The sequence below is a fragment of the Anomaloglossus baeobatrachus genome, chromosome 7 (genome assembly GCF_048569485.1).
Source record: "Anomaloglossus baeobatrachus isolate aAnoBae1 chromosome 7, aAnoBae1.hap1, whole genome shotgun sequence".
In the NCBI taxonomy this organism is placed as follows: Eukaryota; Metazoa; Chordata; class Amphibia; order Anura; family Aromobatidae; genus Anomaloglossus; species Anomaloglossus baeobatrachus.
Genome location: NC_134359.1, coordinates 260,584,149 through 260,603,136, shown reverse-complemented (window position 1 = coordinate 260,603,136; position 18,988 = coordinate 260,584,149). Strand labels below are relative to the sequence as shown.

The following is an 18,988-nucleotide window of genomic DNA, read 5'->3' as shown; positions in this document are numbered from 1 at the left end:
GACACCTATGAGCGATTTTGCATCGTCGCAAAAATGTGCAAAATCGCTCATCGGTGACATGGGGGTCCATTCTCAAATATCGTTACTGCAGCAGTAACGAAGTTGTTCCTCGTTCCTGCGGCAGTACACATCGCTCCGTGTGACACCGCAGGAATGAGGAACCTCACCTTACCTGCGTCCCGGCCACAATGCGGAAGGAAGGAGGTGGGCGGTATGTTATGTCCCGCTCATCTCCGCCCCTCCGCTTCTATTGGGCGGCGGTTCAGTGACGCTGCTATGACGTCGCTGTGACGCTGAACGAACCGCCCCCTTAGAAAGGAGGCGGTTCGCCGGTCACAGCGACGTCGCAGGGAAGATAGGTAGCATGACGGGTCCGCGCGATGTTGTGCGTCACGGGCAGAGATTTGCCTGTGTCGCACAACTGATGGGGGCGGGTACGCACACTGGCGATATCTGTACCGATATCGCAGTGTGTAAAGCGGCCTTAAGTCATCAATGTCTGATCCGCTGGTGTTCAACACCCCGCACACCCGTTGATCAGCTGTTCATGGTCACCGCGACTGTAACAGGCAGCCGGAAATACCTGCTCCTGTGATCGGGTGCTGCACATCAGGCTCCCATTCAGATCAATTTAACACTTTCATAAGGGAAAGACATTACTTATTCTGAACAATCTCATTTGTAGCCTCAGGATTTAGCATGTCCCTCATTGCTGGATCCATCCTGTCTTGGATGCTAAGAATGATCTCTCAACACCCTGTCAAATAGCTTGTCCACTTTTGAAAAACATTTTCAGAAAATGATAGATGTCATTAAAATATGTGTCCAATTTACCTTCATTATAAAATGTGACCGCTGTCCAGCCTTCTTCATTGTGTGCCAAAAAGTCTCTAGTCCTTTGCTGCATGGGATCCCTCTCCTGTGTCGATCCCTCTCCCGTGTCGATCCCTCTTCTGTGTCGATCCCTCTTCTGTGTCGATCCCTCTTCTGTGTCGATCCCTCTTCTGTGTCGATCCCTCTTCTGTGTCGATCCCTCTTCTGTGTCGATCCCTCATCTGTGTCGATCCCTCATCTGTGTCGATCCCTCTCCCGTGTCGATCCCTCTCCCGTGTCGATCCCTCTCCCGTGTCGATCCCTCTCCCGTGTCGATCCCTCTCCCGTGTCGATCCCTCTCCCGTGTCGATCCCTCTCCCGTGACTATCCCTCTCCCGTGTCGATCCCTCTTCTGTGTCGATCCCTCTTCTGTGTCGATCCCTCTCCCGTGTCGATCCCTCTCCCGTGTCGATCCCTATCCCGTGTCGATCCCTCTTCTGTGTCGATCCCTCTCCCGTGTCGATCCCTCTCCCGTGTCGATCCCTCTCCCGTGTCGATCCCTCTCCCGTGTCGATCCCTCTCCCGTGTCGAACCCTCTCCCGTGTCGATCCCTCTCCCGTGTCGATCCCTCTCCCGTGTCGATCCCTCTTCTTTGTCGATCCCTCTTCTGTGTTGATCCCGCTCTTGTGTCACAAGATCAGGAAACCAAAGTAGTTATCACGTGATAGCAGTTCCCCCGACTTCTGTCCAAACTCCTTTGGTCTCTTAATAAGATGACATCTCAAAACAAAAGGGATGGAGAACAGTTTCCTTGAGACGAAGGACTTTAGAACGAGCCAGAAAATAGAACTGAAAGTGATGGAACATTTCTAGTGAAGGACATTGGAGAAATGCATATTTTAAAGCAAGCTGTCAATTTTTTTTTTAAGTTAGGCATCCTCTTTAATAACAATTGAGCATTGGATGCCATGTCCTACTTGTGTAGTGTTATGACTCTATGCATCTCTTTATGGCCTTCGTCTTCCAGAAGGATATCACAACATATCACAAAGCAATGTCTTACGTGGGAACTCAATGTACTCCAATGGCTGCAGAATCATCTGAGCACATTTAGGACATGGGGCACCAAGAGATTAAACATTGCAATGGCTCCATAGACCCAAATCCTGGTCTCCAACCTGTGGCCTCCTACTTCTTTAAAAACTACAACTCCCAGCATAGCATGACAACCAAACGTTGGAGACTAGAACATCTTTCTATACCTATCCAGACTAGATAGCTAGAATATAATGGATACTGACTGAATTTTGATTATTCCACTTTAAGAATATTTTTTTTAATCAAACCCTCCTAAATATCACAGCCTGTAATGCCTGATGACCAATCTTTAGTATTTTTATGCATACACACTATAAACATATGCAAGACTCTGAGTAATAGGTGTTATTTTACACGAACAGATGGTCACAGTCATAAAATAAGTTCTTTCAAGTTTATCGTAGATGATCTTGTGATTTTTCTTTCCAGGGTGTTTTAAATAACAGCATCCCACCTCCTCACGAGAACACTGGCGAGCACCGAGCCACCGACAAGCTGAGACCGTCCAAAAGAGAGGTAAATTCTAGCTATGGAAATCGAAAACTTACTGGCATGAAGATTTAAAGAGGACCTGTCACCATAAATATGTCCTTTTTATTTTACCTGGTGTAAATGCCGCTGTTTTCCTGAATCCGGTGTTGTTTTTCTTCTGTTTTTGCCCATCTCCATTCCAGAGATATGGCGCACTATTCCCTGTCCAATCTTCTTAGCCAACAGGGTGTGGCCTTTTCTATAGAAGAGTTGAGAGCCACACCCCCAAGATTTATATATAAGGGGCCATATCTCAAGAACGGAGAGATGCAGAAACAAAAAAAAAAACATCTTTGAGTTGAGAAAAAAAATGGCATTTAGGCCAAATAAATCACTCTCATATAAATGGCAAATAGCAGGTCGTGTTTCATTTAGTAAAATATGAGTGTGTGTATATACAGTACAGACCAAAAGTTTGGATACACCTTCCCATCTCTAGAACAACTGCTAAGAGGAGACTTTGTGCATCAGGCCTTCATGGAAAAATAGCTGCTAGGAAACCCCTGCTAAGGACAGGCATCAAGCAGAAGAGACTTGTTTGGGCTAAAGAACACAAGGAATGGACATTAGACCAGTGGAAATCTGTGCTTTGGTCTGATGAGTCCAAATTTGAGGTCTTTGGATCCAACCACCGTGTCTTTGTAGAAAAGGTGAACGGATGGACTCTACATGGCTGGTTCCCACCGTGAAGCATGGAGGAGGAGGTGTGATGGTGTGGGGGTGCTTTGCTGGTGACACTGTTGGGGATTTATTCAAAATTGAAGGCATACAGAACCAGCATGGCTACCACAGCATCTTGCAGCGGCGTGCTATTCCATCCGGTTTGTGTTTAGTTGGACCATCATTTATTTTTCAACAGGACAATAACCCCAAACACACCTCCAGGCTGTGTAAGGGCTATTTGACCAAGAAGGAGAGTGATAGGGTGCTACGCCAGATGACCTGGCCTCCACAGTCACCAGACCTGAACCCAATCGAGATGGTTTGGGGTGAGCTGGACCGCAGAGTGAAGGCAAAAGGGCCAACAAGTGCTAAGCATCTCTGTGAATTCCTTCAAGACTGTTGGAAAACCATTTCCGGTGACTACCTCTTGAAGCTCATCAAGAGAATGCCAAGAGTGTGCAAAGCAGTAATCAAAGCAAAAGGAGGCTACTTTGAAGAACCTAGAATATAAGACATATTTTCAGTTGTTTCACACTTTTTTGTTAAGTATTTCATTCCACATGTTTTAATTCATAGTCTTGATGCCTTCAATGTGAATCTACAATTTTCAGAGTCCTGAAAATAAAGAAAACCCTTTGAATGAGAAGGTGTGTCCAACCGTTTGGTATATATATATATACATATATATATATATATATATATATATATATATATATATATATATATATATATATATATATATAATATTTGAGCTTCTACTTAATGAGACACAATTAATTACCTACCTACTGGATTGACAATAAATGTCTGAATTTTTTGGCCCCCTACCAATCTCTGTAGTAGAGGATCTGATGAAATGGTTGGAGACTGAATGAAGCAGGGTTGTGCCAGCGCTCTGGTGCGCCATTCAATATCTATGGACTTCAGCCTTGCTATTCAAGCTACAGCATCTGTGAGGAGAAAGGGGGCTACCATTCTAGATCTCTGTGGTGGTCCAAGAGGTGGGGGGGGGGCAACTGATCAGACATGTATCACCTTTTCTGTGGCTATATAAGCTGAGATGTGTTATCAGGGGAGATAATCCAATGACCGAAGTGGTTAGAAGCTACTTACTCTGTTCTCTACATAGCGCATCATACCTGTGTTCTCTAAGTTAAATGTGCATGTGTTTGGTTGGTATAGAAGAAATCAGCTGAATGCCACTTTCTAAAGTATATAGTCAACCTTAAAGGTAACCTGTCAGGTCTCCTATGGGTTATGACTAAATCCCAGTGGTTAAAAGGACATGGGCATGGCCGGCTTGGATAGTGGGCGTGACCGGCTTCATTGGGGGCGTGCATTTGCCCATCTGGGGGTCTAACCCCCAGATCCCCACTTCTATTATAATCAACTCTATGCTCACGTGGACTTAGAAAAATAATGTAGCTTCCTGGTATCAGCTATGTTGGTGGAGGCCCCTCCCCTTCTGGTCACATGGGCATGACGTCATCAGATGTCTCTCTGTCCACCGGGATTTAGACGTTACTTTTTCCTATGCCCTCCAACCCAGCAGTATGCCCAAATTCCCTCCCTAACCAGCCCTGTATAACGCTATTCACTAATATGAATGTTTCGCAAAACTACTTATCAACCTTGCTGTCCTTATGCTAATTAGGGCCTTGACTAGTCACAGGGGCGTTAGTTCCCCTGGCTAGTCTCAAAATATATATTATAAACCCCAAATTTTAAAAAATATTCCTTTATTATATCAAAAAGCTAAACAGACTCATAGACATAAAAACATACAGTGTCTCAGCTGGATTCAACCAATAAGGGGGTAGATGCATAGCAATACATAAATCATCCTTCTTTCACAAATCGATACATATTTTTCCTCAGAGGGAAAAATTGCAATTTTTCAAAGGTTTATATATACTTCATACCATTATTCACATTATATATTATATGAAACCTATTAAACTCACCGTCACACAGTGGTTTTAGGAGCTTTATACAGAGACAAAAAAGATATTTCGTCTCTATATCTAGTTCCAACCCCTATCCAGTTTTTAGAGACCATACAACCACACTAATGCAAAAATTATCCCTGGTCACTCTTTTTGATATTTTTATGACCACTACTCGACATCCAAATCACATCCTCAACTGGTCAATTTAACAGAGGAAAAACAGGGATAACTTTAAAAATAAGCACATCCTGGAATACCCATAGGTTATTCCTAACAGAACCAACACCCAATATGTAGTGTACACTCATCGACCGAACTGTTATTTTAGATACCATGCACCCTATAGAATGCCAAAAGGTCATTCTCTACAGAACAGAGACCTAATATCGGCCCAAGGCCATCATCTGAACTGTTAGAAAAAAGATTTTTTCAGCAAAGCAACAAACACATATATGCCAAGGATAATACAGAATGAAAAAGTCCAGTAACCATAATTTGTTCCTTAATAGGATTCTTGATAGATGAAATATTTATCACATATCCACTAGAGATCATATAAAATAATATCCTTCTTCATAGAGGTAGTTGATTTCAGACATGTGACATGTCACAGGTTCCTTTTGGTAATGGTTTAGACACTCTGTGCTCGATAGCTTCACAATCTTGGGATACAATTTACACCTTACACCTCGACGCGTTTCCCCCCTTGTATGATTACTTTATCTGAGGTGATTTTGGGGTAAGTGACATTGGCTATATCTATTGTAATTTTAAAATCAGCTGACTGATTTGGTCTATATGATTGTTCCAGGGGTTGCTGATTTATATATATGTATACATATTGGTGCTCTCCTTTCTATTTGTAAGGAGTAGACCTGTTTTGATGTAGGTAATATGTATACGGAATGGGGCAATTGGTATCTAATGAGATTATTTATAGTCTCATTTTAAGTAAGATCTTGATGGTGTAGTCTTCTTATGTATATGTTGGGAAGTGTTTTTTATCTATACTGAGAGATTGTATATATTTCTCTCTTCCTCTTTTAGATCCATATTGAATATTGATATTAAACTCATGGATCAATAAAACCTCCTGATGAACCCTTTGGCTCTATCATACAAGGGGGGAAACGCGTCGAGGTGTAAGGTGTAAATTGTATCCCAAGATTGTGAAGCTATCGAGCACAGAGTGTCTAAACCATTACCAAAAGGAACCTGTGACATGTCACATGTCTGAAATCAACTACCTCTATGAAGAAGGATATTATTTTATATGATCTCTAGTGGATATGTGATAAATATTTCATCTATCAAGAATCCTATTAAGGAACAAATTATGGTTACTGGACTTTTTCATTCTGTATTATCCTTGGCATATATGTGTTTGTTGCTTTGCTGAAAAAATCTTTTTTCTAACAGTTCAGATGATGGCCTTGGGCCGATATTAGGTCTCTGTTCTGTAGAGAATGACCTTTTGGCATTCTATAGGGTGCATGGCATCTAAAATAACAGTTCGGTCGATGAGTGTACACTACATATTGGGTGTTGGTTCTGTTAGGAATAACCTATGGGTATTCCAGGATGTGCTTATTTTTAAAGTTATCCCTGTTTTTCCTCTGTTAAATTGACCAGTTGAGGATGTGATTTGGATGTCGAGTAGTGGTCATAAAAATATCAAAAAGAGTGACCAGGGATAATTTTTGCATTAGTGTGGTTGTATGGTCTCTAAAAACTGGATAGGGGTTAGAACTAGATATAGAGACGAAATATCTTTTTTGTCTCTGTATAAAGCTCCTAAAACCACTGTGTGACGGTGACTTTAATAGGTTTCATATAATGTGAATAATGGTATGAAGTATATATAAACCTTTGAAAAATTGCAATTTTTCCCTCTGAGGAATTTTTTGATGAGGAGAAATATGTATCGATTTGTGAAAGAAGGATGATTTATGTATTGCTATGCATCTACCCCCTTATTGGTTGAATCCAGCTGAGACACTGTATGTTTTTATGTCTATGAGTCTGTTTAGCTTTTTGATATAATAAAGGAATATTTTTTAAAATTTGGGGTTTATAATATATATTTTGAGATAAAATTGACCCCTGGAATATATCAAATTGAGTTTGAAAAGTTCCCCTGGCTAGTCGGCCATTTTTCCATGTTATCACGTTACTGCCAGCTCCTGGAAATCTCACACATGCGCGAGCTTCATATCGGCAGCATTAGTGCACCTCAGAAGCATGGTGGACACTTCCCAACTTCATTAGGCGCACTCCACAGGACCAAAGGTTAAGAAAATGGCTGACAGACATATTTTCTGACCTTCCAGGCATGTGCAATGTGCCTAATGAAGTCGGGAATGCCATCCAGCGTCAAAGAAAGACTGATGCGGCCGAAATAGACCGCGCGCATGCACAAGATTGCCAGGAACTTGTGGAAATCATGTTATCACACCACAGGGGCATGATTACATGGAAAAAAAAGGTTGACTAGTCCACACAACTAGTCACAGGCCTACTTAGTATAGGGACAGCGAGGTTTATTCATTTTTTGAAACATAAATATTGGTCAATAGCTGGTTAGGGAGGGAATTTGAATGCTGCTAGGTTGGAGGGTATAGGGGACTGGACAGGTTCCCTTTTTAAGCTGTTTTTATATAGAGTTTCGCCTCCATGCTTATGACCGTATCAGGGTTTCCATTAATATTTCTGAAAAACAGGAGGCAGACCAAATATCCCACAAAGTCATTGGGCACACTGCGCTCTTTTGTTTGGCTAGAAAGAAGGACATTGCCAAAAAAGAAGGCCAAAGTTTCAGACTTTAGGCTCTGATTTGTGTCGTACTCAATGTGCAGCACGGTGGCTCAGTAGTTAACACTGTGGCTTTGCAGCGTTGAGGTCCTGGGTCAAATCCCACCAAGGACAAGGAGTTTATCCCAACCAGGACAGTTATAATAATTGTTCTAAAGACAGTGCTGCAGAATATGATGGTGCTACATAGGTAAGCTCAATAAGTAATGGCTTTTTCAGGGGTTCTTTTTCAGATGACTCATGTAGGCGAAACACAATGTGAAAATAGTCTTAGGGAACCGTATCTTACAGAGATAACTGTGTACATTGCTCAAGTATTGCCTGTAGACATTAAATGAAAATGCCTCTCCATTCAAACAGAAGATGCAAGACCCTCATTTTTATGATCCATTGGAGTCTCCTTTATGACTAATTGTAGGATAGACTTTTTGAGAAATCCTAATATCTGGGCTGAATATGATTATAAATTTGATAATAATCACTAATAAAATATTTAAAGTTTTAAAACCTAATAAATGTCTTGTATATATTTTGTTTTAAAGCTGGAAATGCTGTATGAGGAAATTATCTATACATTAGTTTATATGGCCGGAGTTGTATCCTCTGAACACGTCGCCAGTGAAGAAGAACTTTTTTACTACCTTCAAAGGGTATGTGACCTCTGCTTTATTATAGACATATTACTATCATCAGGAGCGTAATGACCACGGTCACAGAGATCGCAACTCGACCGGACCCGGCAGGGTTAGGGGCCCGGTGCCCGCCCTGCAGAGAAGCAGCCAGCTCCTCTCAGTGAGAAAGGAGCTGTGTTGTTTAGGGGCAGACCAAATGGCTGCTATGGGGCCCGTGAGTCAGGGGGGCTCTGATATCATGGGGAAGGTGGGTGCTGAGGACAAGATGGATATCAGAGCATAGGAAAGCTGGGTGCCGATAGAGGGATTTCAGATCATGGGAAACCTGGGTGTTGAGGGAAAGAGCCAAGTGTCAGCGTCACGATCCCGAACTCCGAGTGTCAGCGGCGTTATCCCATACCCTGATGTCAGTGTACGGTTGGGGGGGGACAGGTCCAAACTTTGCACCAGGACCCATCAAACTCTAGTTAAGCCACTGACTGTCATTCCTATAAATGTGTCTACTGACCTGTCTCTTACAAATGCATTCATTGCTAATTAACCTGTGTTTTACATCAATGCTATTAACATCAGCACCACAGACAGCGCACTCCGTATTACCATGAGGGCAGATGATGTCAGCCACTCCAAAAATTACATTTATAGTATAAATTGTCTACATTAAAGGAAATCTCTCACCAGATACTAGGCTGTTATTCAACCTGCACACTGACACTGTCAGTGTTGTCCCATAGAAAAATATAATAAAGCATTTACAAAAATGTGAGGGGTGTACTCACTTTTGTGATACACTGTAGATATTGTAATTAAGGTGTAATCCATAAATCACTGCTCAGCCCTTATACTGTATAACTAGAACATGACCATTTTGCAGAAGCAAATACTTTTCCATGGGTAAGCATCTGCAGAAATGGATATTTTAGTTGCTGGACTTTGATGGAGGGTATAATATCAACCAATAAATCTATCCCTGGAAATAAAAGTGCATTAATGCCATTAACAGTGACAACTCGCTGCATGAGATGCCGAGGAAATTGATGGTAATTTAATATTGTCATGCATCGTACATAAAGTTGCTGTAAATTCACAACAGTTGGTTAATAAATATGGTAATATATAATAGGATTACAGTGATTGAACAGCTTGTTCACCTTTTTCTTTTGGGGGGGGGGGGGAAATCTCACCTAAATACACTCTGTAATGCTCACAGTGGATGTAGGGGCAGCGAGCGGGATTAGTGGACTCACTGGACCACAGGGGGATCTGGACTTACCCTTTAACTACGCACCCATCACGAGGCGGATGCCAGGTACCACTCTCAGAGCACTGACCGGGACTGTGACAGCTGACCCCAAGGACAAGGGATGGATTCAGGTATAGACACAGCTGCAGGCAGGATGGCTGGGGCAGACAGGCAGGTATGGACAAATATAGTGGGCACAGCAGGGACACACAGGTATGGGAAGGCAGGTAAAGGATAATGGACACAGGGATAACGGGACCTGACAGCTAGCTAGATAGACAGGACACTGACTAACATAAGGTTCTGCGCAGGCAGCTCCCCTAATGGGAGGGTGCCTTAAATACACAGTGCCATAGGCTGAGAGGCATTACCGGGAACTAGCACGCGGGAAATAGTGTGTGCTCGTCTTAGGTGTACTCTTGGGAACCCATTGCGGCATATAGAGGGCCCGGAAAGGGAAGGAGTCAGTAGCATACGTGGATGGCCGGGAAAGTACGGGGGAGGGCATGACCCAACCGGGGCAGTGACAAAGGTCTGGCACAGACAACGAGTAATATGGAGCGAGTGGAATGCGATTTAAAAAATCGCATTCCACTCGGACCAATATTAATCTATGGGGTAGCTCCCATGAGCAATTATTTTCTCAGCCCTAGTTGGACCGAGAAAACAGTCGCAGCATGCTGCGGGTGAAATGCGATCCTGTTTCACTCACACCCATTCAAGTCTATGGGGTGAGAGAAACATCGCATTGCTCTCGCGTTACACCGGTGTAACGCGAGAGCAGTGTGATTCTCACATCAGCCGGCAACGGAGGAGATAGGGAGATTAAATCCTCCCTCCTCTCAGCAGCGCCGGCCCTCCCCTCCGCAGCTGTGGTCTAATTGCACGATCGGACCACAGTTGCATAACACTCGCATGACACTCTGCTCCCGCTGTGCTGCAAGCATGAGCCGAGTGTCATGCGAGCACTCGCAGTAATCCCTGTGTGGCCTCAGCCAAAGCCGGTGTCTCTGCAGAGACGCAGGCGCTACACACACTTTCAATAAACTCACCCTGACTAGTGAGAAGGCCAGCAAGAGCACTAGTCTCCCCACTACAATAATACAACACAGGTTAAGGGAGACAAAGGGAAAAAGACAAAAGGAAAATACTCCCAAATCTCTTCAAAGCAGCAAAACACCAGCGCAGTTATAGTCATGACACCTCAGCTTCTTCCAAAGACTGGCTCCTTCCAAAGTGGTCAGCACAAGAATGAGATTCTATAACTGGCATCAGATGGTAACACACGTGACTTTTCATAGTAACAGGGAGTGATCACAAAAGAGCTGCACCTGAGATTAAGGCTACAAAGAACAGCAAGATAGAAAAGGGTCCTTAACCCCTGCTGCACTAAAAGGAAGTAGATTCATTCAAATACCAGTTTAGACCTACGAAAAATAAGGCGTTTTGGCCTCCTGGTCCCAGATTTGCCAGAGGTCTCCCTAGAACGGGACACATTCATGGCACCGTAATATAAACACTCCTATTCTGCATGCCTAATCCAGTTGCCTCGTAGTTCCTAGACCCTATATATTAGATATAAGATTACATTCTGCCTGTAGACACTGCAGCATCAACCAAATACAAAGGTTTTCATCTGACATTTATTTTAAGCATCCATCCCTTTAAGCGGAAGCCTGCGGACAGACATTGCACAAACTCTGTGTCATGATACAACAGAGACGAGAGACAAAGGCAATTGGCTTTGGAAATGTCATTCCGCATTTGCTGAGCTGCTGCCTTCACAGCGCTTGCCAACTTGCAGGAAACACATGGCAGGTTGCACTCGGCTTCAGCGGATAATTAGACACCAAACATATATCCCCCGGCTTTGTGCTCCTACCCTAATAATGCCTTGTTATTTTTCTCTTCCTCAGTATATAAAAAAAATATATATTTTTTTTACAGGTTTTTGGAATAAGCGAGAGTGACCACGAGTCTATTCTGATGCGTGTCAAAGAGTCAAAGGTAAAGTAATAAAATGTGCCGCCATATTATGTACTGGGTTTGAAAGGAGTAGTATTATTTTAACGGGATGGTTCTTTAAATTAGGGGGTATTACTGATAATACCAGGGGTGTGATTCAAATTTTTAACAGGCTCTCTGTAAAACCCCGCCCATTTGAAAACCATGCCCCATTCTGTAACCACACCCATTTTGTTAGCCACACCCATTTTTGCGCACTTTCCTCAACCACAAAATACAAGTAATTAATAATAAAAACTTTCCACTTCTTACTCTTCCTATACCTTCACTTTCCTATCAAGTACCAGTTGTTTCAGTCACTGTCAGTCACTTATTTACTTGGCATATTGAATGAATGTTTTTCTACAATGTTTGAAAATTATTACTAAAGGAACCCTGCTCAAATTGGAATGGACCTTTCCCATACAGATCCCATCCCACGCAGATCCCATCCCACGCAGATCCCATCCCACGCAGATCCCATTCCACGCAGATCCCATGTGGCCTCCACTTTCATGTGGCCTCTTGTCCCATGCAGATGCATGTGGCCTCCTCTCCCCTGCAGAGTGGCATCTTTGGCTCACAGCGCTTACCTGCTCCAAATGCCGGCAGCCTCTTCTCCATCCTCCTCCGTGGCACTCTGCACACTGACAAGCAGCAGCATGGTGAGGTCATCTCACCACGCTGCCGTGACATCTGCAGCGTCATCACGCCGCGGGACGCTGAGTCAGAGAGTCAGATCAATATCCGAGGGTCAGGAATCCAGGAGAGCACGTAATAGGTTCAGGGAGAAAACAGAGATGTGGTCAAGTAACCGTCCGAGGTCAAAAGGCAGGAGGTCATGACAGGAACAGGGGACAGGGAGCAAGTCAAATTATAATCCGGGGTCAGAACACTAGCAGAGGCAACAGCAGAAACAGAAAATACAACAGGCAAAGTTCTGGATGATCATGCTCAATGAGACGTCTGAGCAATTACCAGTAAGGAGGAACACCTGAGTAATCAGCACCAACATGGAATGGAGGAACACCTGAGTAATCAGCACCAACATGGAACCCTGTGCTGTCAAAGAAGCTGCTAGCTCAGGAACTAAGGAAGGTGCAGCAGAGCATCTCCAAAGGCAAGATGCTCTGCACAGAGGAATCATGTAACTGTCAGGAATGTAATTCAGGAAAAAGCAGCAGAGCATCTTCTAGTCTGCAAGATGCTCTGCACCAGGATATTTGGATATAATATGAACGGTCATAGCAATCCAAATTGGCCATTTCGTCTGACTTTTATTTTGTGTATCGGCCGCTCAACCATCGTTCTTTGCGATTTTGTGTCTTCTTAAAGAGGTTTTCCTGCTTTTTGTAGAGAATAGTACAAGTCAATCAAGTGATATGTGGATGTTGCGCATCTGTACAATGGGCTGTGTGCTATCCTACCATATGGAGCATTGATATAATGATGACCTCAAGTACAGAGGAGCACGATGTTCAGCTTCTGAGGCCTCCAAAGCAAAGTACATGGAGCAATTAAGCCATTTCAGTGGGCGATGAGTGTTTTTAGTGCATATAAATACGTCCTTTTGGAAATGGCAAATCTACAAAAAGGCGGTAAACAAACTGTGGATTGTGAACACTTGTGCAGGTCGAGTGGTTCATGGTAAATATATACCTGCGGTATATAGAAGAGCGTTCTGACTTGCACAGTAATGACATCAAGGCACAGTGATTACAGCTCTTCATATCTAGTCATATTAGCCTTCCTTGTGGGGAGAATATAGATTATTTTCTTATACTTGTACATCCCTTAAAGCAGTGTTTCTCAACTCCAGTCTTCAAGACCCACCAACATCAGGTTTTCAGAATTTCCTTAATGTTGCACAGATGATGTCAAATTTTGAGGAAAACCTGAAAACTTGATCTGTTGGTGGGTCTTGAGGGCTTGAGTTGAGAAACATTATGATTGAGGGCAAACTTTTTTGTATCTACCTTTCCACCCACCCCTGTAAGCGTAACTATAATAAGTCCATGAGTTACATTCATACCCTCACCCTTGAGACTTGGGGTGCCAAACAATCCTTTTAGCCCATATGAGAAGAGCAACACGCTGGTTATATGTATGGATCTTTGTGGAGATTCTGCATTGGGACCCACAAGCTTCAAGTTCTATCACTTTTTATTCCCTGTTCTATTCAAGTCCTCTTTCGCGCATCTGTTTTGTCTTTTAAAGCCGTCTTTGGTTCTGAAAACCCATTTTTTTACAATTTAGGAGTGTTTGGTTTAACATAGGCGAGTCTCGAATCAGGAACCTTACTCATAAGATAGAATGAAGGTTTACAAAGAGCGATTTTCACTCTGGAGGACCCAGCCCTTCTGTGCATTATGTACATCTGATTAAAGAGAACCAACCAGCAGGATGTTCATATATAAAGTAAAGCCAGTGCTATACTGGGGCTAGGATGCTGAATGTAAGCTTAGCTTTTGTTCAGAGATTGGAAGTTTTATTTCAGAAATATGTGCAAGTAAAGTTCCAGCAATGCACTGCTATTTGATTGACAGGTGCAACAGGAAGGGAATATGTAGGTCGAGTCTTGCTATCTATTCCCCCTGTCTGCCTGCCTGACCTTCCTCCCCCTGTCGCCATCATAGATATTAATTCCGGCACAGGCAGGCAGACTGGGTGGGAATAGATACCAAATCCAGCCCACGTATTCCCATCCTGTTGCACCTGTCAATCAAATAGCAGTGCATTGCTGGAACTTTACTTGCACATATCTCTGAAATAAAACATCCAATCTCTGAACAAAAGGTATACTTACTTTCAGAATCCTAGTACCACTATAGCACTGGCTTTACTTTATACATGAAAATCCTGGTGGTTGGTAAACTTTAACCCTAACGAAATTAAACTAAGTAAACTTTTTTTTCCTAAATGTTAAGCTCTATCTGTGGCCTTTAGCTCAAAAAGGCTTCCTCAAACAGACTTGGCGCAAGCCACTCCATTCTAAATGTCCCAAGGGAACCCTGACCTTCACTACTACACCCCTGTACAGAGATAGGTACTTACCACAGGCTCAGGATTGCATCTACACAGTAGATGCTGACCAGTGTAGCCAGCATGAGGATAGAAGCCATTAGCTCAAAAAGGCTTCCTCGAACAGACTTGACACAAGCCACTCCATTCTGCATGTCCCAAGGGAACCCTGGCTTTCACCTCTACACCCCTGTTCAGAGATACTTACCACAGGCTCTGGGTTGTATCTACTGAGTAGCTGCTGGCCAGTGGAGCAAGTTTGAGGCTAGAGGCCATCAGCTCAAAAAGGCTTCCTCGAACAGACTTGACACAAGCCACTCCATTCTGCATGTCCCAAGGGAACCCTGGCTTTCACCTCTACACCCCTGTTCAGAGATACTTACCACAGGCTCTGGGTTGTATCTACTGAGTAGCTGCTGGCCAGTGGAGCAAGTTTGAGGCTAGAGGCCATCAGCTCAAAAAGGCTTCCTCGAACAGACTTGACACAAGCCACTCCATTCTGCATGTCCCAAGGGAACCCTGGCCTTCACCTCTGAACCCCTGTACAAGGATAATGGCTTACCACAGGCCCATGGTTGCATCTACAGAGTAGCTGCTGGCCGGAGAAGCAAGCTTGAGGCTAGAGTGGTTGATTCAACCCTATCTAACTAAAGCATTCTTTCTTAACTATTAGGATCTGTCTAAGGCCATCATCTCAAAAAGGCTTCTTTAGACAGAATTGGCGCAATAGGAATGGTGTAATGCTCTAATTCTCCTGCCGGGGTGTTGTAGGATAATTATACACTTGATCTTGAGTTCCTTCTTAAAGGCGCTTTACACGCTACAATATATCTTACGATGTGTCGGCGGGGTCACGTCGTAAGTGACGCACATCCGGCATCGTAAGGTACATTGTAGCATGTAACAGCTACGTGCGATTGCGATTGAACGGTAAAACGTTCATCGCATGCACGTCGTTCAATTCCTAAAAATTGAACGTCAGGTTGTTCATCGTACCCGGGGTAGCACACATCGCAGTGTGTGACACTCCGGGAACGATGAACGGCAGCTTACCTGCGTCCCGCAGCTCCCGCCGGCTATGCGGAAGGAAGAAGGTGGGCAGGATGTTTACGTTCCGCTCATCTCCGCCCCTCCGCTTCTATTGGCCGTCTGCCGCGTGACGTCGATGTGACGCCGAACGTCCCTCCCACTCCAGGGAGTGAATGTTCGCCGCCCACATTGAGGTCGTATGGACGGGTAAGTACGTGTGACGGGGGGTTACTCGTTTGTGTGACACGTTCAACAAATTGAACGTGCCGCACATACGATGGGGTCGGGTACGATCGCATACGATATCATATGCTGGATCGTATGGTGTAAAGCAGGCTTTAGGCAATCACTGTGATCACCTAAAAAAAGCAGTTCTACTAAATAAGCATTGTCCAAAACCGGGGTGGACATATCACTGGTGCAACCACATCGGTCCAGGAGTGTTACGTCACTGCCGGAGTCTGCTCCAGCGACTTCTGCTCCGATCGGCAGGCGACGCCGTGTTCCTGCCGTGGATGGTGCTGGTGATGGGAGAGAAGTCGATGCCAGCGGCACCAGTGGGCGCAGGCTCCGATCATCCACTGGGCTGGGTTAGCTTGGGATCTGCTGTACCGCTGGCTGACTGTGGGTGGCATGTGTCTTCCAGCTGAAGTTGCCGGCGTTCAGCTACAGCCAATGGGAAGACACCACACCCTTCTTATTTCCCCTCCTGTCACATGATTACTGCCAGATATAGTTCGGATTTTCCTGGCTCCTGTTACATCCTATTCTGTTTGGTGATTCCTGTGTGTTGACTTCTGCGTGTTTTGACTACCCTTCTGCCTACTGTTTTTGTACCTTGCTGCCCGACCCGGATCTGACCTCTGCTACGTTTACTGACTACGTCACTGCCTGCCGATTCTTTCCCTGTTCCGCAATTCCTGGTTTGACCCTGCCTGACTACTACTCTCATCGGACTGCAGCCTTCCATGGGTAGTGATCTCCAGTTCCCGGTGTAATTCCAAATCCCTGTATAGGGGTTAAAGGGTTTCAGGGTTCTGGGGGTCCTACTTGGTGAGTAGCTTCCCTCTAGCCTCCCCTTTACAGCCCATCTGAGTCTGTGGATCCAGGCAGGCGTTACAAGGAGGTTGGAGGCCCATTACAACCTTCAAAGCAGGTGGAATTGTGCATTTTGGTGAGTTTTGGACTAAAAAGGGCCCATATACTAATTTTGCACTGTGTCCGCCTGTGGTCCAAAACCCCTTAAAAGTTGAATACTCCTCACTTTTGTTTTCCTCACATGAGACGACGCAACTACTCACTTTAGGAAAAACCCTTTGCTCCTCACCTGGAGTGTTGAGGCTAGGTTACCACGTCCTTATTTTAAATCCATATCCAAAGTAAATTGTATGTTTTAAAGAAAAATTTCTAATAGACCGCCGACAGACTTGGCAAACGCAGGCATATGATGTACATTTCATTCATCTTCAAAGGGTGATCTTCCCTTTATATTTCTTCATTTGATGTTCCTTTCTTTCAGGCACCCATCTACGCTTTGAAAGTCACAGTGGTTCAGGCCAGAAATCTTCTCGCAAAAGATGCCAATGGTAAGAATCCTCATCATTTTAAATGAGGAAAAGTCTAAATCTCTCTTTTTTTAGAATTATATTTTTCTATTTCATCCCAACATCAACTTTACTTATTTACCTCTGATCAAGCTGAAGAATATCATTCGAGGCTGCGAATTTCCATTCTATTGCTCTTCTGTCCTTTCTCTGGATCTCCAGATGTTGACGTACAAAGGAGGTAACTTCTGTTGCTTTCCAGCTGTTGTTGAACTAGGCTTTCTGGAATATATAGTTCAACAACAGCTGGAGAGCCACAGGTTGCCTAAGCCTGGTCTACAGCTGCCACCATCCCAAAGATGGTCAACATACCCCGACATGATGGCTTTCTATTTATTTTACGTGACTCTGGTCTAACCTTTTCTTCTTGGTCAACAGCTGCCGTCATCCCAAAGGTGTGGTCAGTTTGGGTCAACATTGACCAACATGGATTTTTTTAATCTTGTTCGTATTGATCCTTAGGTTACTTCTTCTTAATTTATTGGTTTTCCATGATTTTAGGATAGCCCATCAACATCAACCCCACAGATCAGCTGAATAATAGGGTTGCCCCAATCATAAGTGCTCAACAATTAGTACTTTGCTCCAAGCTTCTAAGGATGCGCCATCAAAGTCTTGGTACCCAGATAACAGTCAATACGTCATTGCATTGTGTTCATTGACCGAAAAGCTGAGACGCTGGAATCCATTAATTGCCAATTGTAGCTGTGAATCTTGTCAATGTGTTCCAAATATTCTCCTGTATATCTAGCTATACTTGCTGCTATGTTTGTACAAGCTCTATGTATATTGACCTATACATTGGAAGCATTGAGGCAAAAAGCTGAGAAACCAAACCTATGCCTAGTCAACATTATTAACTTGGGTCAACATTGACCTTTATTGCTTCATTTTCCTGACAGCTGAGTATGGCCAATATTTCATGTGAGGTTACCTACTTTTCTTTAATAATAACTATGTTTGACATTGGATATCTATAAAACATTAGTTTGCATCCATTGACTATTAGGAAAAGACAGAATCTCAAGACATTAAATTACCTACGGTAGATTTTAGATGCCATAATCTTAGGAAAATAGTCAACAGGGGCAGCAGATTCCTACAAGGGTTTTGTTTTCTTGTAATTCCGAACTCTGGTCTCAACACTTAATGTCTATGTATATCTGGGGTCTAAGGGGAAATCTTTTCTCCTTGTGGAGACCTGACAAACCAATTCTGGCTGCCAGTGAGGAGACTTATAGCTGCAATGCTCCTCTGGGAAATATTCAAATTGTCTCTTCAGTGAGGAAGGAGACAAACTCTAGCGCAGCGCTACCTATTGGAAGTAGCGATCCTAAAAGTCAAACGTGGCCCTTTAACGAGCATTTTCATATGACTTAGGATTTATGCCAGATCAGAACCTCAATTTGCCGACACTGTGTTTCAGGATGGTTGTCCCTCGTCAGTGCAAAGTATGAGGTCTGATCTGGCTGTATGAGAAGCTATATGGGGTCTATGGGGAAATCTATTCTCCTTGCGGAGACCTGACGAACCAATTCTGGCTGCCAGTGAGGTGGAAATAGAGTTAGTCTCCTTCTTCCCTGAAGAGAC

At 43.8% G+C, this 18,988-nt stretch overlaps 1 protein-coding gene across 1 annotated transcript in view; it reads left to right on the top strand.

The window, feature by feature from the left end:
* The window catches only part of BAIAP3 (BAI1 associated protein 3), a 335,128-nt gene that overhangs the window by 171,524 nt on the left and 144,616 nt on the right, over positions 1-18,988 (top strand). The window contains exons 4-7 of the mRNA XM_075318086.1: positions 2,341-2,427; positions 8,408-8,515; positions 11,688-11,747; positions 17,314-17,380. Coding sequence (XP_075174201.1) covers positions 2,341-2,427; positions 8,408-8,515; positions 11,688-11,747; positions 17,314-17,380 — 322 coding nt within the window. The remainder of the gene's footprint in view (positions 1-2,340; positions 2,428-8,407; positions 8,516-11,687; positions 11,748-17,313; positions 17,381-18,988) is intronic.